The following is a 24,558-nucleotide window of genomic DNA, read 5'->3' as shown; positions in this document are numbered from 1 at the left end:
ACAGTTGGCCGCTGATTACAGGTTGCGGCATATCGTCTTTAAAACATTTGTTGTTGTTTCGTCTTTTAGCTTTTGCACTGCTAATTAACGGATGCGTGCTTCACAGTTTACTACAAATAAACGTTTGACATGTCGCCTCCTTCAGGAAAAACGGCAAATGGAATGTATTAAATTAAACGTTCTCAACAAGTTTGTTTTCTCTTTCCATTTAATTATTTAATTTCTACTTCATGCGGTGTATTGTCTTAGTAAGTGAACCTACAAATGTCAAGCGTAACCTGCCCAGAGGCAATTAGATGCACTCCATAGCCATACTTTCTTAATTGATACACGGTAGAGATGTCAGGACTGAAGGGGTACATGTATTCCTGAAGGTGTGAAGATCGGTTCTTTGCTGCACCTTATCGCTGTTGTTAAATATCCCTTTTATATAATAGTAAACATTTACTGTGGCCGCTTAATACAGGCATTTTAGCGATTTGGGATCCGATTTGGGTGGCCACTGGCCGCGTTAGACAGGTGACCGCTGGCCGCGTTAGACAGGTGACCGCTTATTACAGGTGCATTTACGTTATAAATCGTTCGGGAGGGGAAAAAGTGGCCGCTTAAGGCAGGTGACCGCTGAATACAGGTGGCCGCTGGGACAGGTTTGACTATATATATATATTAGAGGCGTGGTAAAAGTCGGTTTGAGGTTGCATTGTACCAAAGAAGAAAGTTCCATGTCAAAGTGCACCAGAGTAAAAAAGCTGCGGCTCCGATTGGTAGCTATTCGTGAAAATACTATTATCCACTGCCAACAAATAAATATAAATAAATATATTTTTAGTGTTATACAGTCGTTATTTAATATACACAAGATGTTTAAACTAATGTACGGTACCCTCCAAAAATGCAACTGCGATTTTCGGAAAAAAATGTGGGATGCTAATAAAAAACCATTAATAAAATCGCTTAAATGGCAAGTGAATCCCTATTTTTGCGCAGGTAGATTAAATGTGAGGCGTCACACTTTTTTTTATTGGTGTACTGTCTGTGTGTATTGATACGCTGCTAATATCCAATATTTGTTTTTAAACGTAGCTAAACTGGGACCTGTACTGATTCTGGTTTTCTGGTACTAAATATCAGTGACGGATAGCACGGATGGTGTTGGACATCCGTTGAAGTTTCAGCATCATTCATCAGCTAAAATAGCTGTTATAATCAGATTGCCCTAACCTATACATTTCTGATTTAAAAATCTGGTAGAATTATATGAATATAAGAAAGATTTGAATTATAAGGACTATGCATTTACTGTGGTGCTCACCAGAATATATCCTACACATTGTTAATTTCACCTTTAATATACTGGTAGAAAGAAATAAGGGATCGCACCAACACAAACTTAAAAGAATGACTGCGACCACAAACCTCATTTATACAGTCTGGAAGCTAACCTCATTACTGACCTTGAATCTCACATGAATGACAATGAATCCCATATTACATCTTTGTACTCTATTCAGACATTACGAAGTTAATGGTGACTGATATTTTGGTCTAAAATACCAAGTGTTCCCATATTTCTTTCTCTCAGTATACCTATTTAAGTTTTACCGTACTTTTAACATAATAATACTTATCCATTGCCAACAAATAAATAGTGTTGGAACTGTGATTTGTATCAAACACATTAATAATTATTTTTTAAAGGGCAAGTGATTCCCCATATTCTTGTATGTAGAGTAAATGTGAGGTGTCACACTTTTTATTGCTTTACTGCCTGGGTCTGTTGATACGGCACGCTGATTATATACGTTTTATTAGAAAACGTTGACATTATCGGCAATAGCAATTGATTTGGTAAATTGGAACCTTAACGTAGGAGTATTTATAAATATACCAAAACTAGGAAATAACCAGAAGGCTAATTTTAGCAATTTCGCGTCATGTGACTCCATTTCAACGAATTGATTGTGGTTACTTATCATGGTTATATAAAGACCGATTCGCAGAATAAGCCAACATTTTACATTTATTACTCAAGGAAGAGTACCTTTCTACTAGTAATTGGCTTAAAACAATCTTCTTTTATTTCCTCGCAGTTGTGCAGTCTTTCTGAAGTGGTGAGTATTATCAGGGATGATGGGTGGACCAGTTTCAGTGAGCATATTATCTGTTTACCAGCTTATCGGCAAGCTACGCTTTAATTAGGGACCGCGGACACTATTATGACAAGAATGATAAGATATTTTGCTGTACTAAATGAATACATTTTAAAGACCTATTTTCAACAACAACAAAAACAATTAATTGCCTCTAACCACCCTAAAATGGAAATTTTTCATTAAGGGGAAATAACTGTGTTTAGCAACACCTGATAGAAGACACAGTGGAATGTTTTTCAATTTAAGCCTTATTTTGGGTTTTAATACCTTTATTAGCATTTACCCTATAAATATTTCCACTAAATAGTCCCGAATGTGTTTTTCAACGCCAAAAAAGGACCATTCGCTTGCCTAAAGTATAGGCCCCCTATATGGTACATGGATTCAGTTCCAGTATATCCCTTTTAATAAGTTTTCTAAATTAATTAAATCAATATAATTTGACATTATATAGCATGATACATATATAATAATCAACCACGGATCCAAGGGAAGCGTTTTAAGAGTGTACCCCCCCCCCCCCCCCCCATTTTAAAATGCCTGGAAAATCCACTGTTTAGTGTTTAACAGATAAATGCATGTACAATTTAAAAATAATAAAATTAGTGGGGTTATGTAATATCTTGGTCAGCTGGATGTTTTTGCAGAAGTTTATTATGTAATGCCAGTTACTGTAATTTTGACCTTGTTGGGTGCTCTTTTTCTACATTGCATCTACACTGAGTGTACTGTAGCTGCCCTTTTAAAACCTTGCAACCGTCCCTAAAAAAATCACGGATCCACACCTGATAATAAATATACATTATATTATGTATATGGTCCAGTTGGAAAAAAAAACCAGTGACTGATATTCCCAACATTTTAATATGCTTGTACAGTTGACCTCAACTGCAGATGTTTAAACATTGAAGATAAAAATGTCTATTCACAATAGCTCATATTGAAATAATATGTATGCTGACCCAACAGGTTTTGTTAAAATCGGTCATTTTTGGATGGTTAACCTCATCAGATGGATAAGTTACCTGACTATTAGTACTTAATTAAAACATAAACAAATGTCCGCCATTTTGGACCCACAGAAAATGCACCAAATGTTTGCAGTTAATATGAATGTGTTTGTGTATATATATCAGTGTACGAACATTAATAAAGATTTTTATATCAGTTTTGAGGCTCGTCGGAGCAGTTTGTTGAAGTGAGGTGGGCTAATGATCAGGGTCGTTGTTAAGCATGGCACGATATGTGTAGGGGGGTCCGGGGCATGCTCCCCCGTGGAAATTTTAAAAACTGGATGGTTTTAAACGCCTTTTCTTGGCATCTGAATTGCAAAATTAACCATTTTTAAACAATAATTTCAAAACTATTTTGAGCACTATTTTGCATATTATTATAACCCAAGATTGTGGTTTTTCCCCTTGACATCTTGATAGCAAAATTACCCATTTTCAGACAGTGATCACTTCCTCTTTTAGAGTTTTATAACCCAAAAAGTATTATTTAGAAGAGTTCAAATTCGTTACTCTTAAATCTGAATGACTAAATGGGTGAATTTTAGCGTTGACCGGGGGCGGGAGAACGGGGAGTGGGACCCAGGAAAAAGCCATAGAATCAACTTTTTTTCGTATATAAGTATGACTATCATATATTTCATTGTAATTTGACTTTGATAACTTTTTTTAAAGGGCACTATTCCAGGGACAGATCTGTCTAGGTAGGGCAGATATAACCTACAAAACCCCCCACAAAAAACATAAACAAAAACCGCCAACCCAATACAAAGGGGCACTTGTAAGCACTTGTAAATTAAAACATTAAACGGCACTGTTCTAGGGACAGCCCGGTCTAGGTATGGCAGTTATACCATTATAACATCTAGAATTGAATACATAACCTTTTACGTAGACGATTATTGAATCTTCATGTAAAATATCTAAACTTTCTGTTTAGTATTAATTGCACAATCCGTTTCGAAAGACGCGCACCAGCCCGTGTATACGACGTGCATCCAATTGTCAATTTTCAAAGTGTGCCAATCGCACCCCGTAACCTTTTGGCTTGCTCGGTAGATCGCGTTCTTTTTATGAATTATTTTTCTTTTATAACTACATTTCTATCCAAATTAAAATACAGGTACTACATGTATATACATGTGACTGTTGAAGTGTGTGTGTGTGTGTGTGTGTGTGTGTGTGTGTGTGTGTGTGTGCGCGCGCGCGTGTGTGCGTGCGTGCGTGCGTGCGTACAAACCCAGACATTTTCATATTTATTTTATTCATGTTATGAATAGCATAAACGTCATTAAGTGTTCACAATTATTATTTGTGGGACATTACGAAAAATGTAAATCGTTTCGCTACAAAAAGATATCTTAAGGATCATGTGAAAAGCATACACGCACTCTAGTTTAATTATGTGAATGTGGAGCACTGTATAAATACCGTTCTTCCTTGAATAAACAGATATGCAAGATGCTTGGTGAAGTGATTAAGTTGCTCTGTATTTGGTTTTGCTGTATTTTACAGTGGGTCTGTTATTATATTTCATTGTTGGGGTATCAAGCCATCATGTTCACATGTTTTTATATTTAATAGAAAACGTAGATATTTGTTTTTAAGTGCACAGAGTGATGCCATACTGTTTTCCATGTCATTTTTACTGAATATCAGTTGTTACAGAAGAAAATGTTTTACTATGTTGTTGTTTTACATGCGTCCACAATCAGTACATCTTTGTTCACCTAGAAGGTAACCACAGTTTTCAGAAGAAAATATTGTCAGGCATATTTTTATTTTGAACTTACTTATTTTTGCATTAAACTATATTAAATAAACCATTTATATTGTTTTATTTTTAAGTTTGCTCAAAATCTATGCCTAATCTAATACGGGGTAGGATATTCGTCTCTAGAGGCGACGCTACACAATACGAGTGTCTCGTATGAGAATATTCATGAGTATAACCGACTGACAAGACAAACATTACGATTTCATTGGTTGCTATGTAATCGGTTATTTCATAGCTATTCTCGTACATAGTACTCGTGTCATTTGACGTCTCCTTAACAGAGAATCAGTTTGCTGAAAAATGCTGAATTGTTTGGCAGTCATGACCGTAGCAGCTGAAATACATTTGCCCTCTGCTTCGATCCTCACTCAGGGATACAGTTATAGGTTTTTTTTACATACTTCAACTTCTTTGAAACCTCATAAAGGTTTCACTTTAATATTGATAATTTTGAATATGGATTATTGCCTGAACAGTGTTTTATTACGTGACTGAAGCTTGCATTTGCCTAATTATAATATTTAGAACCATATGGTTCCATGATAATGGTACTCTGAAAGAAATATTAAAAACAGTGTGTTAAAACTATGCATTAGACGGTATATGTGTTTTTAATTGATGGGTGCACGTCGTATTGAAATCGTACTATTATCCTGTTCAATTATTTAGACCCAAAGTTTTTTGCAAATGTTACGTTTATTTCTATTCGATATTTGTTTTCTTTGCATTTACATGAAAACAAACCCAAAACCCGACAGGTTTTATATACAAATCATCATATAAAATGCACGAAGTTGACTTAATTCCACTTTTTAAAAATCTCTGTGTCTTTTGAATGCACGTTATTTCGCCTATAAATAACTAAGGTCATTTGCATATCAAAAGCATCATTCTATAGTGCGTTTCAAACTAATGTTCGGTTCTATCGTCCTATCCGCACAAATCGTAGTATGACCTATATTTAAAAAAATATCTGTAAACATGAAGCAGGCGCGGATTCAGGTGGGGAGTTCAAGTGACAAAACCTCAGTTTGAAGAAAAAATATGTATCAAATATTATAATTATATTGTGGAATACACAAGCGCGCGCGCTGAAGGGAGAGAGAGAGAGAGAGAGAGAGAGAGAGAGAGAGAGAGAGAGAGAGAGAGAGAGAGAGAGAGAGAGAGAGAGACGTCATTTATGTAACGACGCACTCAACATATTTTAATCTATGGTTATATGGTTATAGGGAGAGAGAGAGAAGAATATGGTATGCATGCGATTGGTGGAGGTGTGACCCTCTGCACAACCCCAACCCCACTTAAGGCTTCTTTTGTATATGGAGCGGGACGTAGCTCAGAGGTAAAGCGTTCGCTCATGGTAGGTCGACTGATCGATCCCACATGGTGGACCCATTGGGTTGTGTCTAGTTCCAGCCTGTGCACCACAACTGATGTATAAAGGCTGTGGTATGTGCTATCCTGTCTATGGGATGGTGCATATAAAACGTCCCTTATTGCTTATCAAAATTGCTTATCGGAAACAGTGGCCCATGTGGCGGTAGTGAGTTTCTTCCTCACTGTCATAATGCTCCTTAACCGTTTTGTCTATATGCATTTCTAGTCGATTAGTTTATAGGTTGTTAGGTTGTTTGATAGTGAATGATATGGAAATAAATAGTTTTTGGTGTTAAAGAGTTCATGCATACATTAAAGTAATACTCCTGATGGGTATGGAGAAATAACTTAATCAGTCGACGAACTCATTTCTTCATCACTATCTTCGTTAAGGGGGTCTATCACAGGGGGGATTTTATTTCTTATAAAACTATTTTGTTTTCTAAAATCTTCTTCGATCTTTATTACATGTTTAACTGCGTCAGAGAAGTGTGTAGGTGTGACAGAGTTCAATGCATGTGCAAGTTCTCTCCGCACCGTGGTCATTTTACCATCATTATGACGAGCTATGTGCCCTTTGACTTGACTCCAGATCAGTTCTATCGGATTGAGTTCAGAATGTCTTGGCGGCAGTCTTAGACACAAGTGCCCATGGCGTTCAGCAATATCATCAGTAACAAATTGCTTTGCACATTTGTTACATTTCACAAGTTCATAAAGAACTGGATTTGTCATGTTACTCTCAAAAGGTATATTTTTGTTTCGTAGCCACGACTGAATTTCTTCCTTTTTAGCGTTTAGTGCAGGACATCGTGTAATCTCAGTTAATTTGTTGTGGTAGCTTGCGTTATCCATGACGATAACAGAAGGTTCTGGTAGAGAAGGCATAAGTTGTTCTTCAAACCATTTGATGAAATTTTCATGATTCATCTCACCATGATAGTCTCCGTCTGGTTTTTTAGACTCAAAGATCAATTCACAGCCATCTATCAATCCATATTTATCACAGCCAGCATGACAAATAATAAGTCTTTTTCCCTTCCCAGTCACCGAACAGAGTTTAGGAACTCGATCAGCAGCGTCTGATTTCGGCAGGTGATTGGCGGTACTTGTGCCCGGGTGGATATCTGTCCAGTGGTGGGATGCTGTGTGGTGACATGGTTGACATTCACCCAGTGGTGGGATGTTGTCTCATCTCATGATACACTATTAAATACCCCTGTTCTCGTAAACTGGATATTTCATGGAGATAGGACAGTCTCCTGTCTAATATATTGGCGTCCTCAAAAATCACTTTTCCGGTTGTAGACATATGTTGGTATTTAAAATCGAGGTCATGGAGTGTTCTTCGTAAAGTTGATATGGATATGTTGATTCCACATTCCTCCCTTAAAGCCACGTTAATCTTATGTAATGTAGGTAATTCGCCCTCTCTATAAAATCTGTATACTCGTCGTCTAATAACATCTTTATCAAATAAATCGATGAGTTTTCGGTCGCGTTTTTTAACAGTGATTTCTGTGCTTGGATTCGTAGAGCTTAGATTTTTCACAGTTCTTTTTACTGTTGAAACCGAAACTTTAAGTGCAGCGGCAACTCGATCGACAATTCGATAAGAAGCATACCTAGGTCTACCACGCTGATATTCATCTTAAAAATAATACCCTACCTAACTTGTATTTTACGTGGTTTACACATTGCTACAATAGCACGTGCAGTCATAGATCGAAATAATGATGTTATTGACCAAGCAATGCTATCGTATTTTGAACATTCAGGGCTGTGTCTGCGGGATGAAAAAGTGGTTGAACCCATACTAGTCCGAACAATAGCCCTTTGGTTTTTCGCATTACAAATGTAACACCCAACCCCCAAACCCCAGCCCCTAGCACCACCCTAAATACTATATATATATATACGTATGAGTTCCCAATTTAGAGGCAAATTAAATAACATTTTTATTATTATTTGATGTTGGTGGCCTTTGACATTTTATCCCCCCCCCCCCCGGTCTTCTGGGTCCGGCCCTGCATTAAATTTATTTATAAATTTGGAAAGCACATTCCTGCGGTGTGCGAGGTGATTTGTGTTTATTACTGTGCTACACCTCAGTTGTGTTAGGTTAGGTATGGTATGCTAATATATAATTGATATAATAAAATAAAAATACATAATACATTAGCTAAATTTATTAAATATAATGCACCTACAAGAAAGGGTTACATGTTCTGTTGTTTACATCTATGTTTAACGGAAAGATTAGACAATGCTGTTACACACTGCAAAACAATAATAACCTTGATTTAGTGAAACAAGCTATAATGGCCTTCACGTAGCCTCAGATCCCAATGTTTTGATATGCAAATGACCTTAGTTATTTATAGGAGAAATAACGTGCATTCAAAAGACACAGAGATTTTTAAAAAGTGGAATTAAGTCAACTTCGTGCATTTTATATGATGATTTGTATATAAAACCTGTCGGGGTTTGGGTTTGTTTTCATGTAAATGCAAAGAAAACAAATATCGAATAGGAAATAAACGTAACATTTGCAAAAAACTTTGGGTCTAAATAATTGAACAGGATAATAGTCAAAACCGACATGGTGTGCGCGTCGTACACTGGAGTTTTGAACAGCCCATTTTATAAATGCAATGTTTCAGTTAATATTGGTGGTAAGAGTACAAATGTTTGCATGCTTAATCTAAATAGACTATATTGTATATCCTGTATGTCAAATTAAGCATACGTATTCATATGTTGTTGTATTTATCTAACATTACTGAACAAATAAAAAATAATCATGATTTTAGCGAACGTTTCGCTCAAAGATAAGGGTGTACACTACCAAATCAAATCCCACAGACGACCATAGTAACATATACGGCTAAAACTTCTACCTTCAACGTATCAACCGACATAAACGCCACGGATATAAATACTACCACCCCTTACACTTAAAGTGAATCAGAAAAAAATGGGGGTCAAGCTGCTCGTTTCTGAGATAACGGGTAGCGTCTATGACTACCGTAGTTTCGCACAAAATTTGAGTACTTTTTTTTACAGGTACCCCATACATGTTTCAAGCACAAGGCTACTTGACACATTGGTACTAGATGAAATAAAATTGCACATTTATTTTACCCAGATGAAACTATTATTTTTTACAACCAACACACTCACATTTATAACCAATCACAGGACTTGTGGTGTTCACTTCTCTATCAAAAGTTCGGTGCACCTCGAACTTTGACCCAGCCGGAAGTTATTTGGTATTGTACTACCATAAGCTTATTTTTTAACATTAAGTCGCTAAACTTCGCACACAGTATCATCTTATATCTTTTTTTTTATAGCGTAACATTTCTAATACATTAATTTCTTATATTTTAAGATATTTACAAAAATGTTACGGTGATAACGAAAAAAATGGAGCTTACCTGAACAAAAAAGTCGTGTGCAATTAATTCCTGCCGTACACCGTTCCTACGGTGTGTACATAAAAACGATACATAGGAGCACTTGAAAATTATAATTTTAAAGGGCATTATTCTAGGAATGGCTCCATCTAGGTAGAGAAGTTATACATAAAAAAAACAATACACGTGTGTGTGTGTGTGTGTGTATATATATACATACATATATGTGTGTGTGTGTGTGTGTGTGTGTGTGTGTGTGTGTGTAAAAATGCTGTAGCATGTAGGTGTATATGAACTTAGTAGTAGTAAAACAAATCGGGTCCATATTTAGGAAAGAAGTATAAACAACGCTTTTTATTTGTAGGTTACCATTATTTGCAACAATGGACGCAGCAAAGAAAGAGCATATGGAGTACGATCAATCATTTAAAACTGGAGTCTGTTCAAAGTGTGATTCGCGGTTTTTAAATATAGAAAAAAAAGTTGTGCGCAAACATATGCAAAGTGTTCATGGGGTATATCCCTGCAAAGAGTGCCCCAAAATTGTTTTTTCTTGAAATAGCTGTAAGTCAGCATCGTGTGGACAAGAAACATCACATGAGCACGTGTGGTACAATCGGAACAGTCCCAGAGTCTTGGCATTACGGTGTTCTGAAAGGAAGTCGAAGAGGAGAAAATCTTGATGACTTTATGAAGAGGAAGGTTTATCCAGATGAAGAGTACAAGACAAAAAGTAAAGAACTCGTGAATTACCTGACGAAGTTCGTTCAGAACAATATTTCATTCAGTGTTCGAGAATTGTTTGTTGTAAGTACACACAGAGTATTAAAATAGTACCTATAACGAGACATTTTTATGAATCAACTTCTACTGGAATGGCGACGACCATATACGCATTTTTTTAAAGGGCCTGTTCTGAGTTTGCTGCTGTTATAACGCGTTTCCGACCGACTAAATTTATATGTCCCATACATATCCTTGTTTACAATATCAATGTTTGTATATACAGGGTGTTTTTGGTCGCATGAAGGTTTCTAAAAGCCGAGACGAGATTTTACCTCCCAATAATTTCATACGTACGAAAAAAATACATATTAGGAAGTAAACTAAATGTTTGGCTACTACAAGCATTAGAACGGCCAGATAAGAAATATTTTACAATAACAGCAAACTCGGTATGGTCCCTATAATAATTATGAATTGTTATATTTTAAGCAAAGTACTATTTTAGACAAAACATTTGAAGTAATATTTTAGACCGAGCCATCCCCAAGATTTTATTTTAGATAAAAAAAAAAAAACTGAAAAAAACAATGCAGCAAGGGATCTTTTACATGCATCCAGGAACTAAATTCCGCCCCCTGGTGCACTGAAATGTATTCACACAATTTGTTTTTCTCCTTAAAACATAAGCACAAATTTCTCGGAGGAAGATGAATAGGAAATATAATTGATAAGGTTATTGACTACTATATTTAGAGGAAATTTATCACAGATAGGAATTAAACTTAAATTAACCACTGTAATTATCCATTTTTCGGGGCAGGACGTAGCCCAGTGGTAAAGCGCTCGCTTAATGCGCGGTCGGTTTTGGATCGATCCCCGTCTGTGGTCCCATTGGACTATAAATGCCGTGGTATGTGCTATCTTGTCTATGGGATGGTGCATATAAAAGATCCCTTGCTACTAATGGAAAAATGTTGCGGTTTTCCTCACTAAGAAGCCAATTGTAGATCCTTCCTGGCCACCAGTGGCGCTGCTGACTTGGATCCATATCTGAAAATGTTTGTAATTGTTCAAGGCATGTATGTGCAAAGTTTCATGCTTTTAACCAAAAGTGCTATTTTTTGTGTGTGTTATCTTCCCCACTAAATAATCAATGTGCTGGTTCTAATAGACCAAATCAATTGCTATTGCCGATAATGTTAACGTTTCTTGATAAAAGTGACATAGGCAGCGTATCAACACACTTGGGAAATACACCAATAAAAAGTGTTGCACCTTACCATCTAATCTACCTTCAAGTAATGAGGGGTCACATACCATTCAATAGATGTAATTAATGTTTTTATTAGCAACCGTCATTTTTGCTGAAAATTGCAGTTCCATTTTTTGGGGGTACCCCGTATTAGTTTCAACCTCTGGTATAATTATACTGCATAACAACTGTATAACAAATAAAAGTGTATTTATTGATTGTCAGTGGATAATAATATTTGCACAAATAATTAATGTCACATATTACTACCAATCACACCCACCGCTGTTTTCACTCCGTAAATATTTGACGGTAGACCTCGAACTATGACAAGGAACTCTCTTCTTTGGTACCATGAAACCTGCTGGTGTCGTTATAGAAAACAAATTTTAACTTCAACTTTGATTCTGGGACTATTTCGCGATATGACGCATCATTATCTGAAACTTTCGTTAAACGAAATAAACTTTAACTTTTACCATTATTAAACCACGGTTCTTACTTTTTTTCTAGGGTGGATCGCAAGGAAAAAAATAAATGTGTCAGGTTATTCAGATGTTGACTTGGTCATGTATATAAATGACTACGTCACCATGGACGAATTTCAAAACCGTTTGGATGGTGTCCTACAGAACCTCGCACAACACTTGAAGAAAGACTTGAATTGGGCAGACGACGTTAAAGTTATCCATATAACGCATCACGCTGTACAGTTTCAAGTGAAACTAAAAGAGTATGATCGGCCAATCAACGTGGATCTGTTACCGGCAATAGATCTTTCAGAAAAAGGTAGTTTAGCTCAATGCAGTATCCATGTACGTGTGTGTCATCGTGTGGATGTGTGTGCGTGTGTGTCTTTGTTTATGTGTGTGTTTGTGCGTGCATGTGTGTGTGTGTGTGTGTGTGTGTGTGTGTACATCAGAGATGGGGTAATCGTAATCAGTAATCGTAATCGATTGTAATCGATTACATGTTTTCATGTAATCGCAATCGAAATCGATTACAATGTTTGAGTATGCCTTGTAATCGCAGGGGATAATTAAATCCATTCTTGCCTCACAAAGTGTCCCATGCCGTTGCTGGAACTCGAACCTGTGTCACCGAATCGCCCGCAAATTGCAGACTAACCACGATGCGTTCTGAGCTATCGAGGCATCCATAAAAAGGATGCTCTTTAACTCAACCATGTGTATGGGGCCTACAATCTACGCGATCGATTCCGCTTACGTGCATGAAACAGTGGGCAGACCTGGCACTGGCTAGTATGTGTTGATGTATGAATATCTATATATTGTATGTATGTCGAGGTTGACTGTTACATACATAGATATTAACGCACTGGTGCAGGGTATAATGCAATCCTTTCTGGCCTCACACATTGTCCCATGCCGTTGCTGGGATTCGAACCTGTGGCACCGAGTCGCCCGCAAATGTATGTATATATGTATATATGAAAATTACAGGAACGTTTCATTGATACATTGCTCGCGTTAGTCTAGTTTTATGTAACCGATTTTTCTTTTGCGCATTAGATTTATATTTAGTATATGATGCACATAGCCACAACGGGTTACGCAAAATGAAATATATATTAAATAATACTCAGTTATTACGGGTAAGCTATTTATTATAACCACATAATTAGACGATTAACCGGGGAACACATTGTCCAAAAATATATTTTATTGAAACAAAACAGATAACCAGTCAAGCCTCAATGTACAAGTTTTGCTAAATTTTCAGTCGGGAGGTGGGTTTTATTGTGTCAAAAAGTTTAACAAGCAACAAACATAGTCTAGCTGTCACATGTGTATATATATGTATTTATGCTGTAAATGTGTCTTGGATGTATTCTTATATTGTCTGAGTTATTTTTAATTGTATATACGAGCACGAATAATTATATTTCGTAACGTAATATTAAAAGACACTGCATTAGAAACAAACGTTATCAAAGTAAATACTTATTAATGCAGAGGATAATATTCGAGTTATGTCCCGAATGAAATAATTTTAACTCATCAATGAAAATTATGACACGACGGACAAAAACTTGATTTGTTAATGATATTTTTTTGCACATTTATATTTTAGCACACACCATTTATAAGGACATGAAGTCACTGACTTCTGAGGAAAGGGAATTCTTTTCCGTATCTTTTTCAAAGAAGCAAACGGAATTTGCAAGGGAGTTGCCAAATCAAGTAAAGGAATTGATTCGACTTGTAAAATACTGGAAACAGGTTTGCACAAATTCTATTTTGATCTGACTTGATATTAAACAGCATACACAAAAGTTTTTATTTACATTATAAGCCATAATATGAAAAAACATTTCTTGCTATGTTTTTAACTGAATACGGTAGGACAAAAGGTGTTTGCAAATATGACAAACACTTGGAAAAGGTAAACTATATATATATATTTTTTGATAAACTCGGTTTGAATCTTAACTGTTTTATAGGAGAAAAAAAGGTGTTTTAGTTTGTGCGTGGTGTGTGATTCTCTCTCTCTCTCTCTCTCTCTGTCTGTCTGTCTGTCTGTCTGTCTGTCTGTCTGTCTCTCTCTCTCTCTCTCTCTCTCTCTCTCTCTCTCTCTCTCTCTCTCTCTCTCTCTCTCTCTCTCTCTCTCTCTCTCTCTGTATGTGTGTGTGTGTGTGTGTGTGTGTTAGGTTTGCATGTAATATGTGCCATATTTGATACCGTGGGAACCGTATAAAGTAGGTAATGGATTCCTGTCCTGTATATAGTGTGCATGATGTTAAAAGAGGTTTATTGTACCTTGGACACAATAACAATGTTTTGTTTTGACATAGCCGATGTCGTATACTGTGGTGTCTTATCCTAGTAATGTAATAACAAAAACAAGGTACATACGTATCCATCGACTCGGGTAAAGTACATTTGCATATGTGGGTTTAAAGCGTGACAGTTAAGTTCATATTTAGAGGGCGTTCGTTCAACGCAATTCTGTTTACGTTTAGACCTAAAAGTAAAAGTCATTTCAGTTCCGCATGAGGTCGGCGACCAAACTATCAATTAACATTTACAATAAAATATAGCAATACACGAGTACGTCTGGTGTAAAATAGCAATAGTGTTTTGCAGGAACTACGTGCATGTATTTAAAAACAACAACCAAAATCGCACTATGACTTAATGCTTTTACTTAATTATAACAACGTGATAAATATACAGAACTTGTTTTCGCTTCCTATTAATTGCACGAGTTTATTTTGCACAAGAATGTACAACACGAGACTGCGTAGCAGTCGAGTGGTATGTTGTTGCAAAAAAACAAAACTGCGTGTAATAAATAGGAAGCGAAAACAATGTCATAACTATACTTAGATTTATGATCAACACTCCTTTCATAGATTTACTTAACGTTAAGAATCATACTCTGCGGCAATCTTGTGTAATGTTTCAAATACTACGTGACGTAATTTGTACATTATATATGACGTACATAGAGATTATTATACGGGTTTGTGTGTAGTTCTGATTGTTTTTTTTTTTATGAATAACAAACTAAGAACATGTTAAAACGTTTTAAACGTAACCAAAAAGTGACGACGAAACGACGTCATTTCAATAAGCGTTTACACATCTAAGACTGTGAAGCGCATTAAGTTATGGCGTCGCTTCACAAAATTACGTCATTCGTTGTGCACGTGAAATCATTATGACACACGTGGGTCATACTGGTTATATTTTCCAGAATATATTGAACTATGTGGATAATAAGTAACAAAAAGGCGCCAACGCCAGTAAAAACAAAAATAGAATTCCCCATTTAAAAGTTCCGGTCCAGATCGCACATGTATATATTTATCACACTGTTTGAAATGTCTTTATCATTACAGTAAGGTTGAATAGATATGTAATAAATATGTTGGATATTCAAGAGGACCAGTGACCAAAAACAGTTTGACTTATACATCATGTTTTATCTGACCCTCCTTAACAGACCTGTTCTTTGTCAATCCTCCCACTAACTAGGTATGGGACGATTTATTTGCGTCTGGTCCACGGTTCGATTTATTCACGCTATCACACGCATATTTTAATAAAGTATAGTAAAAGCAACAAACGTTATTTTTAATGGTCACTTGTAAAATAATAATCGCCCATTCTATAATCTTGTATCACCTTCAGCAGCGGGTGGTCTCTTCCTGATGAATAACCTATGAATGCAAGGCTACCATGAATCGAAAATTGTAAATGTGGATAATTTCAAAGTGCATGAATACTCGCCACTAAAACAAATTATTAACTGATTTCGCCTTTGGTTACCATTTCAAAGCCATCTGATTTTGCTTCTGGTTTGTGTTAAAGCAGCTGGATTTCACTTTGTTCATTTTGTCAAATAACCCTTCAAGTAAAGCTTAATATATGTTAAATGACTCCTAGAGTCACATTTGATGTAACAAATCAAATATACAGTAATGTAGTATTAAAAAGACTACGTTTTGAACGATACTTTCTCCCCAGTGCAAATACTTGATTTGGCGGCCATCTTGGATCATACCACACATATATGTTGAACTCATTTTATTTCGTTGGTATGCTTTGGTACTTTCGCACATTTATGGCAGCAAATAATGCTCTTCATAAGAGCTGGATGTCTGATTTTATTAATTTTATCACAAATGACCGCCATTTTGTTTTTAGACATCTTGCTTTTGACCATTTTGACAATAAGATTTTCAACATAGATTTGTATAAATTAAATGTATACAAACATATGTTAATGCAATAAAAATCCATTAAAGATTGTTGGAATACCAGTTACACACCTTTTATTAAAGCACTTTCGGCCATTTTGAACCATAAAACATAATTTCTCAGATTCTCATAATATAATTTTTGGATTCAGCATCCCCAAATTAAGTAAAAAATCTATATTGGAGCAAATCGGACATCTATCACATTTCTTGTGGGAATATACAAACAATATAGATTTCTTATGGGAATATACAAACTACCTATTCCCACAAATTGGCTTTGAATGCCTTGAAAACATGCTGGCATCGTAGTGCTAAGGCAGTAAGGCTGTTCCAAAAGGAGGAGGGAGGAATTCTATTTTGCATACCCACCACCAACGAAATACATTTCTGTATTTAAACCAAGTATGCGTAAAGAAAATAATGTAACAGACCCACAAAAAATAAAATAATAACTCCAACTTCGCCTTCCCATTTTGTGAACAGTTCTGTAATAACGTCAAATGAAAGCTAAGTTCAGTCATTTAAGCAAGAAAAATCATAGTAGCAGTAACTTTATCACAGTACAAAGCTATTTCTAACAGAGGTTTACTGAACATCTTGTATAATTTCAGACGGAAAATCTTCCCGGCAAGTCATATTTCTATGAGCTGTTAGTTCGACATTTGTGGGGAAACGAATGGGATAAACCCCAATTCATCTCCATGGAGGAAAGGTTCAAAGATGTCATTTGCAGCCTGAAAAACATGCGCAGTATGAAAATAGTATGGCCGGAGCTGTATAATGCTGAGAAATACACAACCGTGCCGTAAGTATACACTAAATATAAAGCTGCAGTATCCAGACGCTCTAAGCCATATACGTGTCAGGGGCTTGTAACTCGAAGTAGTCACTAAACATACGGTAGTTGAAAAGCAATAATAAAAAAATTAGATGAGTAATACGAAGCACTGTATTGTTCAGTGACGGATTTCTTTGGGAATGGCTATCCTCATATAGACGAGGCACTAGACGGAGATTCGTGGAATCAACCACTATTTTGCAAATGCTCATTCGACTCTGTATTGTGCAGACATACGGTCTTGATCGCGGATAACATTAACAGTTTTGTCATCCAGATATAAGAATAAAATAGCTAATGTGTTATAAATGATGTGAATACGTATTACTATTATAAATCTGTAAATAAATTCTATATCAATATTATGAGTATAAATCAATTCTATATATTTTGCACATTTCTTCAAAACCGATTACTGTTATTCATTGTGGAAATATAAAAAAAATTGAATTCAGTTAACGTTAGTTGTTGGTTTTTGCATTTTGATACGTGTATTTTTTTGGCAATTAACAGTAGCAAATTCATATGATCTTTTTTTTTTTAGAATTGTTTGTGCATTTACTTGGGGTCTAATTTTAGTTTTTAAGGATATCCTCTTAACAATAGTATTCCAGAATGTCTGAACATGTTTACATAACTCTTGGATAAATTTATATTTCACAGTCTTGATAATATTAAAGAAGTGTATTGATCTATACTACTCAAAAGAATTTAAGGGTCAAAAATTTATAACCAAATAAGTTTCAGAGTGTATTAGATTGATGATGTAAACTACACCAAAAATTTAATTTATTGTTCCATATTTACAAAAATCCACAAATAAACGTCACTGTATACAAGAAAGTCACATGACATGCTGTCAAAGTTGAAGGTTGTCAAACATGGATTTTACACATTAGAACATTCGTTTAATAGTGTGTGAATCCACCCCTGGCGCGAATACACTCGACACATCGTTGCCTCATGCTGTTGATCAGACGTCTGAAGAACTCTTGGGGAATGGCCTGCCACTCTGCCATAAGAAGTTGACCCAGATCATGAAGGTTGGCCGGAGGGGCATGGTTATCCCGAACTCTCCTGCCTAATTCGTCCCAGGCGTACTCTATTGGGGCCAAGTCAGGCGAATATGCTGGCCAATCCATCCTGGCGATACCTTGTTGTCTGAGAAAGTCCGTTACCACCCTGGCGCGGTGGGGTCTGGCATTGTCATTCTGCAGAACTGCCCCGCCGCCAATCTGCTGAAGGCCTGGGAGAACCAACGGCCGGATAATCTCATTCAGATAGCGGATTCCATTCAGATTGCCATCCACCACAAAGAGGGGGGTCCTGTGGTGGATAGAGATGCCGCCCCACACCATGACGCTGCCACCGCCGAACCGGTGACGTTGTCTAATGTTAACGTCAGCGAAGCGCTCCCCAGGACGTCTGTAGACACGAACCCGACCGTCGTTGAACTGGAGACTAAACCTGGACTCATCAGTGAACATCACTCGACCCCATTGAACACGTTGCCACCGCAGATGAAGTGTGCACCAGTGACGTCTGGCCGTTCTGTGACGTGGTAGGAGTGGTGGTCGAACAGCCTGGCGACGGCAGCGTAGATTATTGGCTCTCAGACGATTGCGTATGGTTTGGTCAGACACTCGAGTTCCAGTCGCAGTCCGCAGATTGTCACGTAATCGGCGTGCAGTGGTTGTGCGTTGACGTAGAGCCATATTGGTGATGTAGCGGTCCTCTCTATTTGTAGTGCTTCGGGGTCTTCCCGAACGTGGACGATTTCGAACAGAATTCGTTGCTTGGTACCGTTGCCACAGTCGGCCAACGACACTCTGACTGACACCAAGTCTCAGAGCAACATTTCTTTGCGTATTGCCATCCTGAAGCCAAGCAATAGCCCTTCCTCGATCTTCGATAGTCAGTTGACGTCGTACCATCGTCGAATTTGGAGTGTGCACCATACACGAACGCAAGCTCCAATTATACGGAAATTCAGAATTGGGAACATGGAATACACATGCAAAGCGTGCAAATGAAGCGCTTTGTGATAAAGCAAGTTATGGGCACTTAGCAGACCTTTCGCTTTCGCCCTAATTTACGTGCAAATGTAAGCATGTTTTCGCCATTAGAACTAGTCGACAGTGTCAATGACAGTGGATTTTAATTCATTTATGGGTTGCTTAGACCCACTTTCGTCAAAATGGAACAATACCATGCGTTACATTATGGTCTAGCTAATATAATTGACATTCAGAAAATAATGTCGAAAATATCGTCTGACCCTTAAATTCTTTTGAGTAGTAATACATTATTACTACGTTACAACACACATTATTGTTCATTTTATAGGAGACGTCCTGTAATGCTGGATCCTCTGAATCCTTTCCAGAACCTGGCGCCATCTGGGATGGATGTTGGTGTCATAATACAAAACGCAACGAGCCTTCACAGACGAATGTAACCCGAGCCAAGACTCCCCGAATCTTTTTATACCACCCTTCAAAATATTATGTGGCTTTTTAAAAAATGTTTTAACAGGTGTTTTGAGAGGAGGTTGGGATAGAAAGTAATTTTGTTTGTACACTGTCCGATACACTGGCAACCAGTCAAAATGCTCAAATGTACCTGAAAATCTTTTGGCAGAGTACTAGTAGTCAAATGTGTTGTTTGGTCTCCACTTCTTTTGCCAGTGATGAGCTTTTAAGTAATTCAATATAACCACTAACAACTAACCCACTGTCCTGGACAGACAGCCCAGATAGCTGAGGTGTGTGCCCAGAACAGCGTGCTTGAACCTTAATTGGATCTAAGCACGAAAATAAATTGAAATGAAAATGAATAAAGTATATTGTACATCACTAAATTTATGTTGCGTATTTGGCCAACTTCAAATTTACCCCCTCTCCTTCTGCCCGATACTCAGTCGCTGGAGAAGTCTTAGGCTGTGTCTAGAGTGGACGTGTCTGGACCTTGGATATGTTAATGATTTACATTTGGACGGACGAGTGTGGTCTGACAATGCTAAGGAGTGTCTCCTTTTGCATGTTGTACACTTGTCGGGCGACGTATTTCGTAGACGTGCTTTTGAGTATTATATTTATTACAATATATAATATGATATATACTGGTGTTTAGCAGGCATAGTAGAATAAATATAACTAAACTAGGAGGTGGAGGGCTGTGCAGAAATATATAAAAATAATATTGTTAAAAGCAATCTGCATAATAGTGGTCCGGAGGCATGTTACCCTTAAAGTGTATACAATTATAGATGCTATAAGTTTCAGTTTTGGCCATATTAAACAACCCATCATTTTAAAACTGGTGTCTTATAAAAGTAGGCCATTTTTAATAACCCCATTATGTTATAACTGAGATAACCCCCGTAAATTGGGGTGGGGTGTGCATCTCTTCTTGAAAACCACAGTATTTACTTGTTTGAATTATGACCTTTAAAACAGCTGTATATGTCACCCAAAACATGGTAATTTCTTCTATAGTTGCTACAAAATCACGTTTAAGGCTGTTCAAAGAGTAAATATGGTTCTCATGGGCCTGTTGAGAGGTCTTATGAAAATGACGAGAACATGGCCCGGGCCCTCTTTGTGCAACGTGGCTCCGATGACCACATATAGGTTAGTTAATGCATAATTATAATATTGTTTACTTTAAGTATTTATTCCTTTTGCATGTTACGTTAGTACACAGTTTTGTGTTGTCAGCCAAACTTAGTATCCAGGGTCCAGTTGGTCAAACATTAATTAGCTTGACCAGTGGTTAACAAAACGTTTTGAAAACAAAATACTAAATTTAAACAAATCACAATTGTTAAAATATATATGTTAAATATTGATTTAGAACAACCAAAAGTAACCAGATACAAACAAATCCTAACTGTATTATGTAATTATTTTTTAAAAGTTTATAAGAAAAATATTACACTGACCAAAGGTTAGCTTAAAAGTGTTTTGAACAACTGGACCCTGTTGTATAATGTAATATAAATATTAAACTGTTTATGTAGCATATAATGATGCTTACTATAATAAATGTATTCAGTTCAATTTATAAATTAAAGAAAAAAAGTAAAAACTTAATTCCATTTTATTATAACACTGTATGACACATTAAAAACTCTTCTTATTCCTAGAAAGTATTGTATTACTAGATCGTTTAATATTTACTAACTTGATGTCAATAGGAAATACAAATGTTTTAAAACGTTTGGGTATCTGTATTACAAAATCATTAACGTTGAGATAAGAAGCAATTGATGTACATTAAGCTGATTCATTTGTGTAGATGTAGATACTGACATTATAGTATTTAATATGTTCCAAAGGCGTAAAAGCCTTCTTAACTAAATACATATTTATTTATTTGTTTCATTTTTAAATTATAATTAATTAGTGTCATAGCGTATTTGTAATCGTTTTGTTAATCTGTAAATTTAAAAAAAATGTTTTAAATGCTTTAAATATTGTAAGAGGATTTTAGACATATAACATTTCCTTTTTATAATTTTAAATTTATATCGTTTTCCATTAAAGTAGTATGTTAATATATTAGTAGTAGTAGCAGTTACAATATTATAAGTAATGGATTACTAGTAGTATTAATATCACACACACACACACACACACACACACACACACACACACACACATATATATTGCTATTTTGTTTTCTCTACAGTTTTATATTGTAACACTATTTTTAGTTTCATGTAATAAAATGTTTTAGGTGTCCAATAAGTCTATTTAGACTTGGTGGCAATATAATTTATGTTTGTTTTGTATAATATGTATATTGTTATTTGACACTTTAATAAATAAATAAATCATCATATATTTGCTATTGTACTTGAAAATAATGTTACCAGCACCAGGGCCCAGTTGTTCAAAGAATGGTTGATCTGATCATGGGCTTCCATAAATATTTATTTTGGATACTTTTTGGAAATGTAAAATGTAATAATACTAGTAATAATAAATTAAAAAGAAAATATAAATTAATAAATAATAATAATAATAATAATAATAATTTTAAAAATAATTATAATAATAATTTTTAAATATTATACCTTTTAGCTATTTTGCCCAAACATCTGGCTAAATGTTTGAACAACTGGTCCCAAAATTCTATATTCTATATGGGTTTATGGTCTTTGTTACAATAAATATTAAAATATGCACACTAAATGATCTTAATTAGGTGCACATTTTATTAATAATTAGATACATGTGTTTTTTAATAACCAGGTACAGATTTTAGTCACTAATTAAATGTTTATCATGTATTGTTAGAATAATTGTTTTGCAATAATACCAACATGTTCATGGCATAGGATGAGAGTGAAGTTTCGGTTTCCATTACTTGAAGTCAGTGATTAAAACTAGATAATTTATCTAATTTGAGTGGTCATAATGAAAAACACTTAAATTTGTCAAATCCACGAAAAGTGCTTGAATTTGGGAAAATCATCTTGACAAGTGTTCGAATTGCATATTTCCAGTGCTACATTTTAAAATTTACCTTCTTCAAGTTTATTTTCGCGCAATTCCAAAATGTGTAAGCTGGTCTTAGTGAATAGTCAACGTCATTGTACCACAAATATCGAAAATTGCTAGATACATTGTTAAGGCCCTGCTACACGATACGAGTGACTCGTACGAGTCACTCGGATTGCAACGCCAACAAGCATATCGTAACGTGTGGCATGTCAGATGATTGAATCGGCCCGAGTCACTCGTACGAGTCGAAGTTTAGAACTTGTTCTATTTTCATACGATTGAATCGGACGTTTGGGGACGTTGACCAATCAGATCGTGGCGCAGATAACGTTGACGTTCTGAGTGTAATGGCGGAAAACTCTGTTCGCCTGTCGTCGGTACAGACCCAACAGCGCATAGAGTAGTATCAGTGGCACAACTCTTTGTTGGGTGTGTCCAGTCATTGATATAAATACAGAGACTTACGACAGCCGCCTTCTTAACAATACACAATATTGTTTACCATGATTACAGGAAAGATATTTTTTCAATGACGTCACGTTTCATACGATTGACAAGTACCGTGTGGCAACATGTCCGATTGACTCGGTGCCAGTGACTCGTACGAGTAACTCGGTCCGATTCTATCGTATCGTGTAGCAGGCCCTTTACTTAGACTGACGAAAATATATGAGACCAAGTGTTACCAATTTGAATACGGTGAATACAAAACCGTAATTTTACCGTAAAAAGTGATTAAAAATGCTAAAATTGTGCCTTCCAAATTGTTTACGAACCTTGGCATTTCCAGTAACAAACGTTTAAGAACGTAGACACTTCTCATTGTCATTGATGTTATTAATTTTGGACCAGGTGTTAATGTAACACATTTTTGCCTCATAGTTTGTTACATTATAATAATATAATACTTCACTCATGGGTTGTTGTTTTTTGGTGTCTTTTTTTGTGTCTTTTTTTGTATTTTTTAAATTTTAAAAATACAATTGGTGTGGTCGTTAATTAAAAAGTTTAGATATTTTTTTAAATTATCTTTCTTAGTATTTCTTGTATCATTGAGACCTAATAATAAATGCTGATTAACAAATGTTCTGGAGTGTTGTTATTATGTGAGCTGTTATCAGGGACGTGTCCTGGCTTTTGTGATACAGGGGCCGGAGCATGTGTTGATTAGAATCAAACGGAATAAAAATAACAATATTCTGTCATGACATCGGCCCGTTGGAACGACACCTGGAATGTGTGTGTGTCTCTCTGTGTGTGTCTGTGTGTGTGTCTCTCTCTCTCTGTGTGTGTCTCTGTGTGTGTGTGTGTCTCTGTGTGTGTGTGTGTGTGTCTGTGTGTGTATCTCTCTATGTGTGTGTGTGTATGTGTGCGTGTGTCTCTGTATGTGTGTGTCTGTGTGTGTGAGAGTGAGTGTGTCTGTGTGCATATGTATCTCTCTCTCTCTCTCTCTCTCTCTCTCTGTGTGTCTACGTGTGTATGTGTCTCTGTGTATGTGTGTGCGTCTCTGTGTGTGTGTGTGCGTGTGTGCGCGCGTGTATCTCTCTCTCTCTCTCTCTGTATGTGTGTGTGTGTCTCTCTGTCTGTGTGTGCGTGTGTCTGTAGCTATGTGAGTGTGCTGTTTGTGTATGGTGTGCATGTGTGTCTGTGTGTGTGTGTGTGTGGTATGTGTCTCTGTGTGTGTGTATCTCTGTGTGTTTGGTGTGTGTGTATGGTGTGTGTCTGTGTGTGTATGGTGTGTGTGTCTGTGTGTGTATGTGTCTGTGG

At 36.3% G+C, this 24,558-nt stretch overlaps 1 protein-coding gene across 1 annotated transcript; it reads left to right on the top strand.

The window, feature by feature from the left end:
* The first annotated feature begins 1,765 nt into the window (after positions 1-1,765).
* Positions 1,766-23,870, top strand: LOC121374933 (2'-5'-oligoadenylate synthase 2-like). Its single transcript, XM_041502073.1, has 6 exons — positions 1,766-2,111; positions 10,101-10,543; positions 12,228-12,503; positions 13,809-13,957; positions 17,055-17,248; positions 19,628-23,870. Exons 3-6 carry the CDS (start codon positions 12,284-12,286, stop codon positions 19,737-19,739), a joined length of 675 nt encoding a protein of 224 aa, XP_041358007.1. The 5' UTR covers positions 1,766-2,111; positions 10,101-10,543; positions 12,228-12,283; the 3' UTR covers positions 19,740-23,870.
* Positions 23,871-24,558: the final 688 nt, after the last annotated feature.

The sequence above is a fragment of the Gigantopelta aegis genome, chromosome 6 (assembly GCF_016097555.1).
Source record: "Gigantopelta aegis isolate Gae_Host chromosome 6, Gae_host_genome, whole genome shotgun sequence".
Classification (NCBI taxonomy): domain Eukaryota; kingdom Metazoa; phylum Mollusca; class Gastropoda; order Neomphalida; family Peltospiridae; genus Gigantopelta; species Gigantopelta aegis.
This window is presented reverse-complemented; position numbering and strand designations above follow the sequence as displayed.

Bases quoted from the DNA above. Each gene is read 5' to 3' on its own strand.
- LOC121374933 (XM_041502073.1), top strand. From the start codon at position 12,284: ATGTATATAAATGACTACGTCACCATGGACGAATTTCAAAACCGTTTG. The intron at 13,958-17,054 runs GTTTGCACAAAT...GTATAATTTCAG, and splicing joins TTGTAAAATACTGGAAACAG to ACGGAAAATCTTCCCGGCAA. The intron at 17,249-19,627 runs GTAAGTATACAC...TTCATTTTATAG, and splicing joins GAGAAATACACAACCGTGCC to GAGACGTCCTGTAATGCTGG.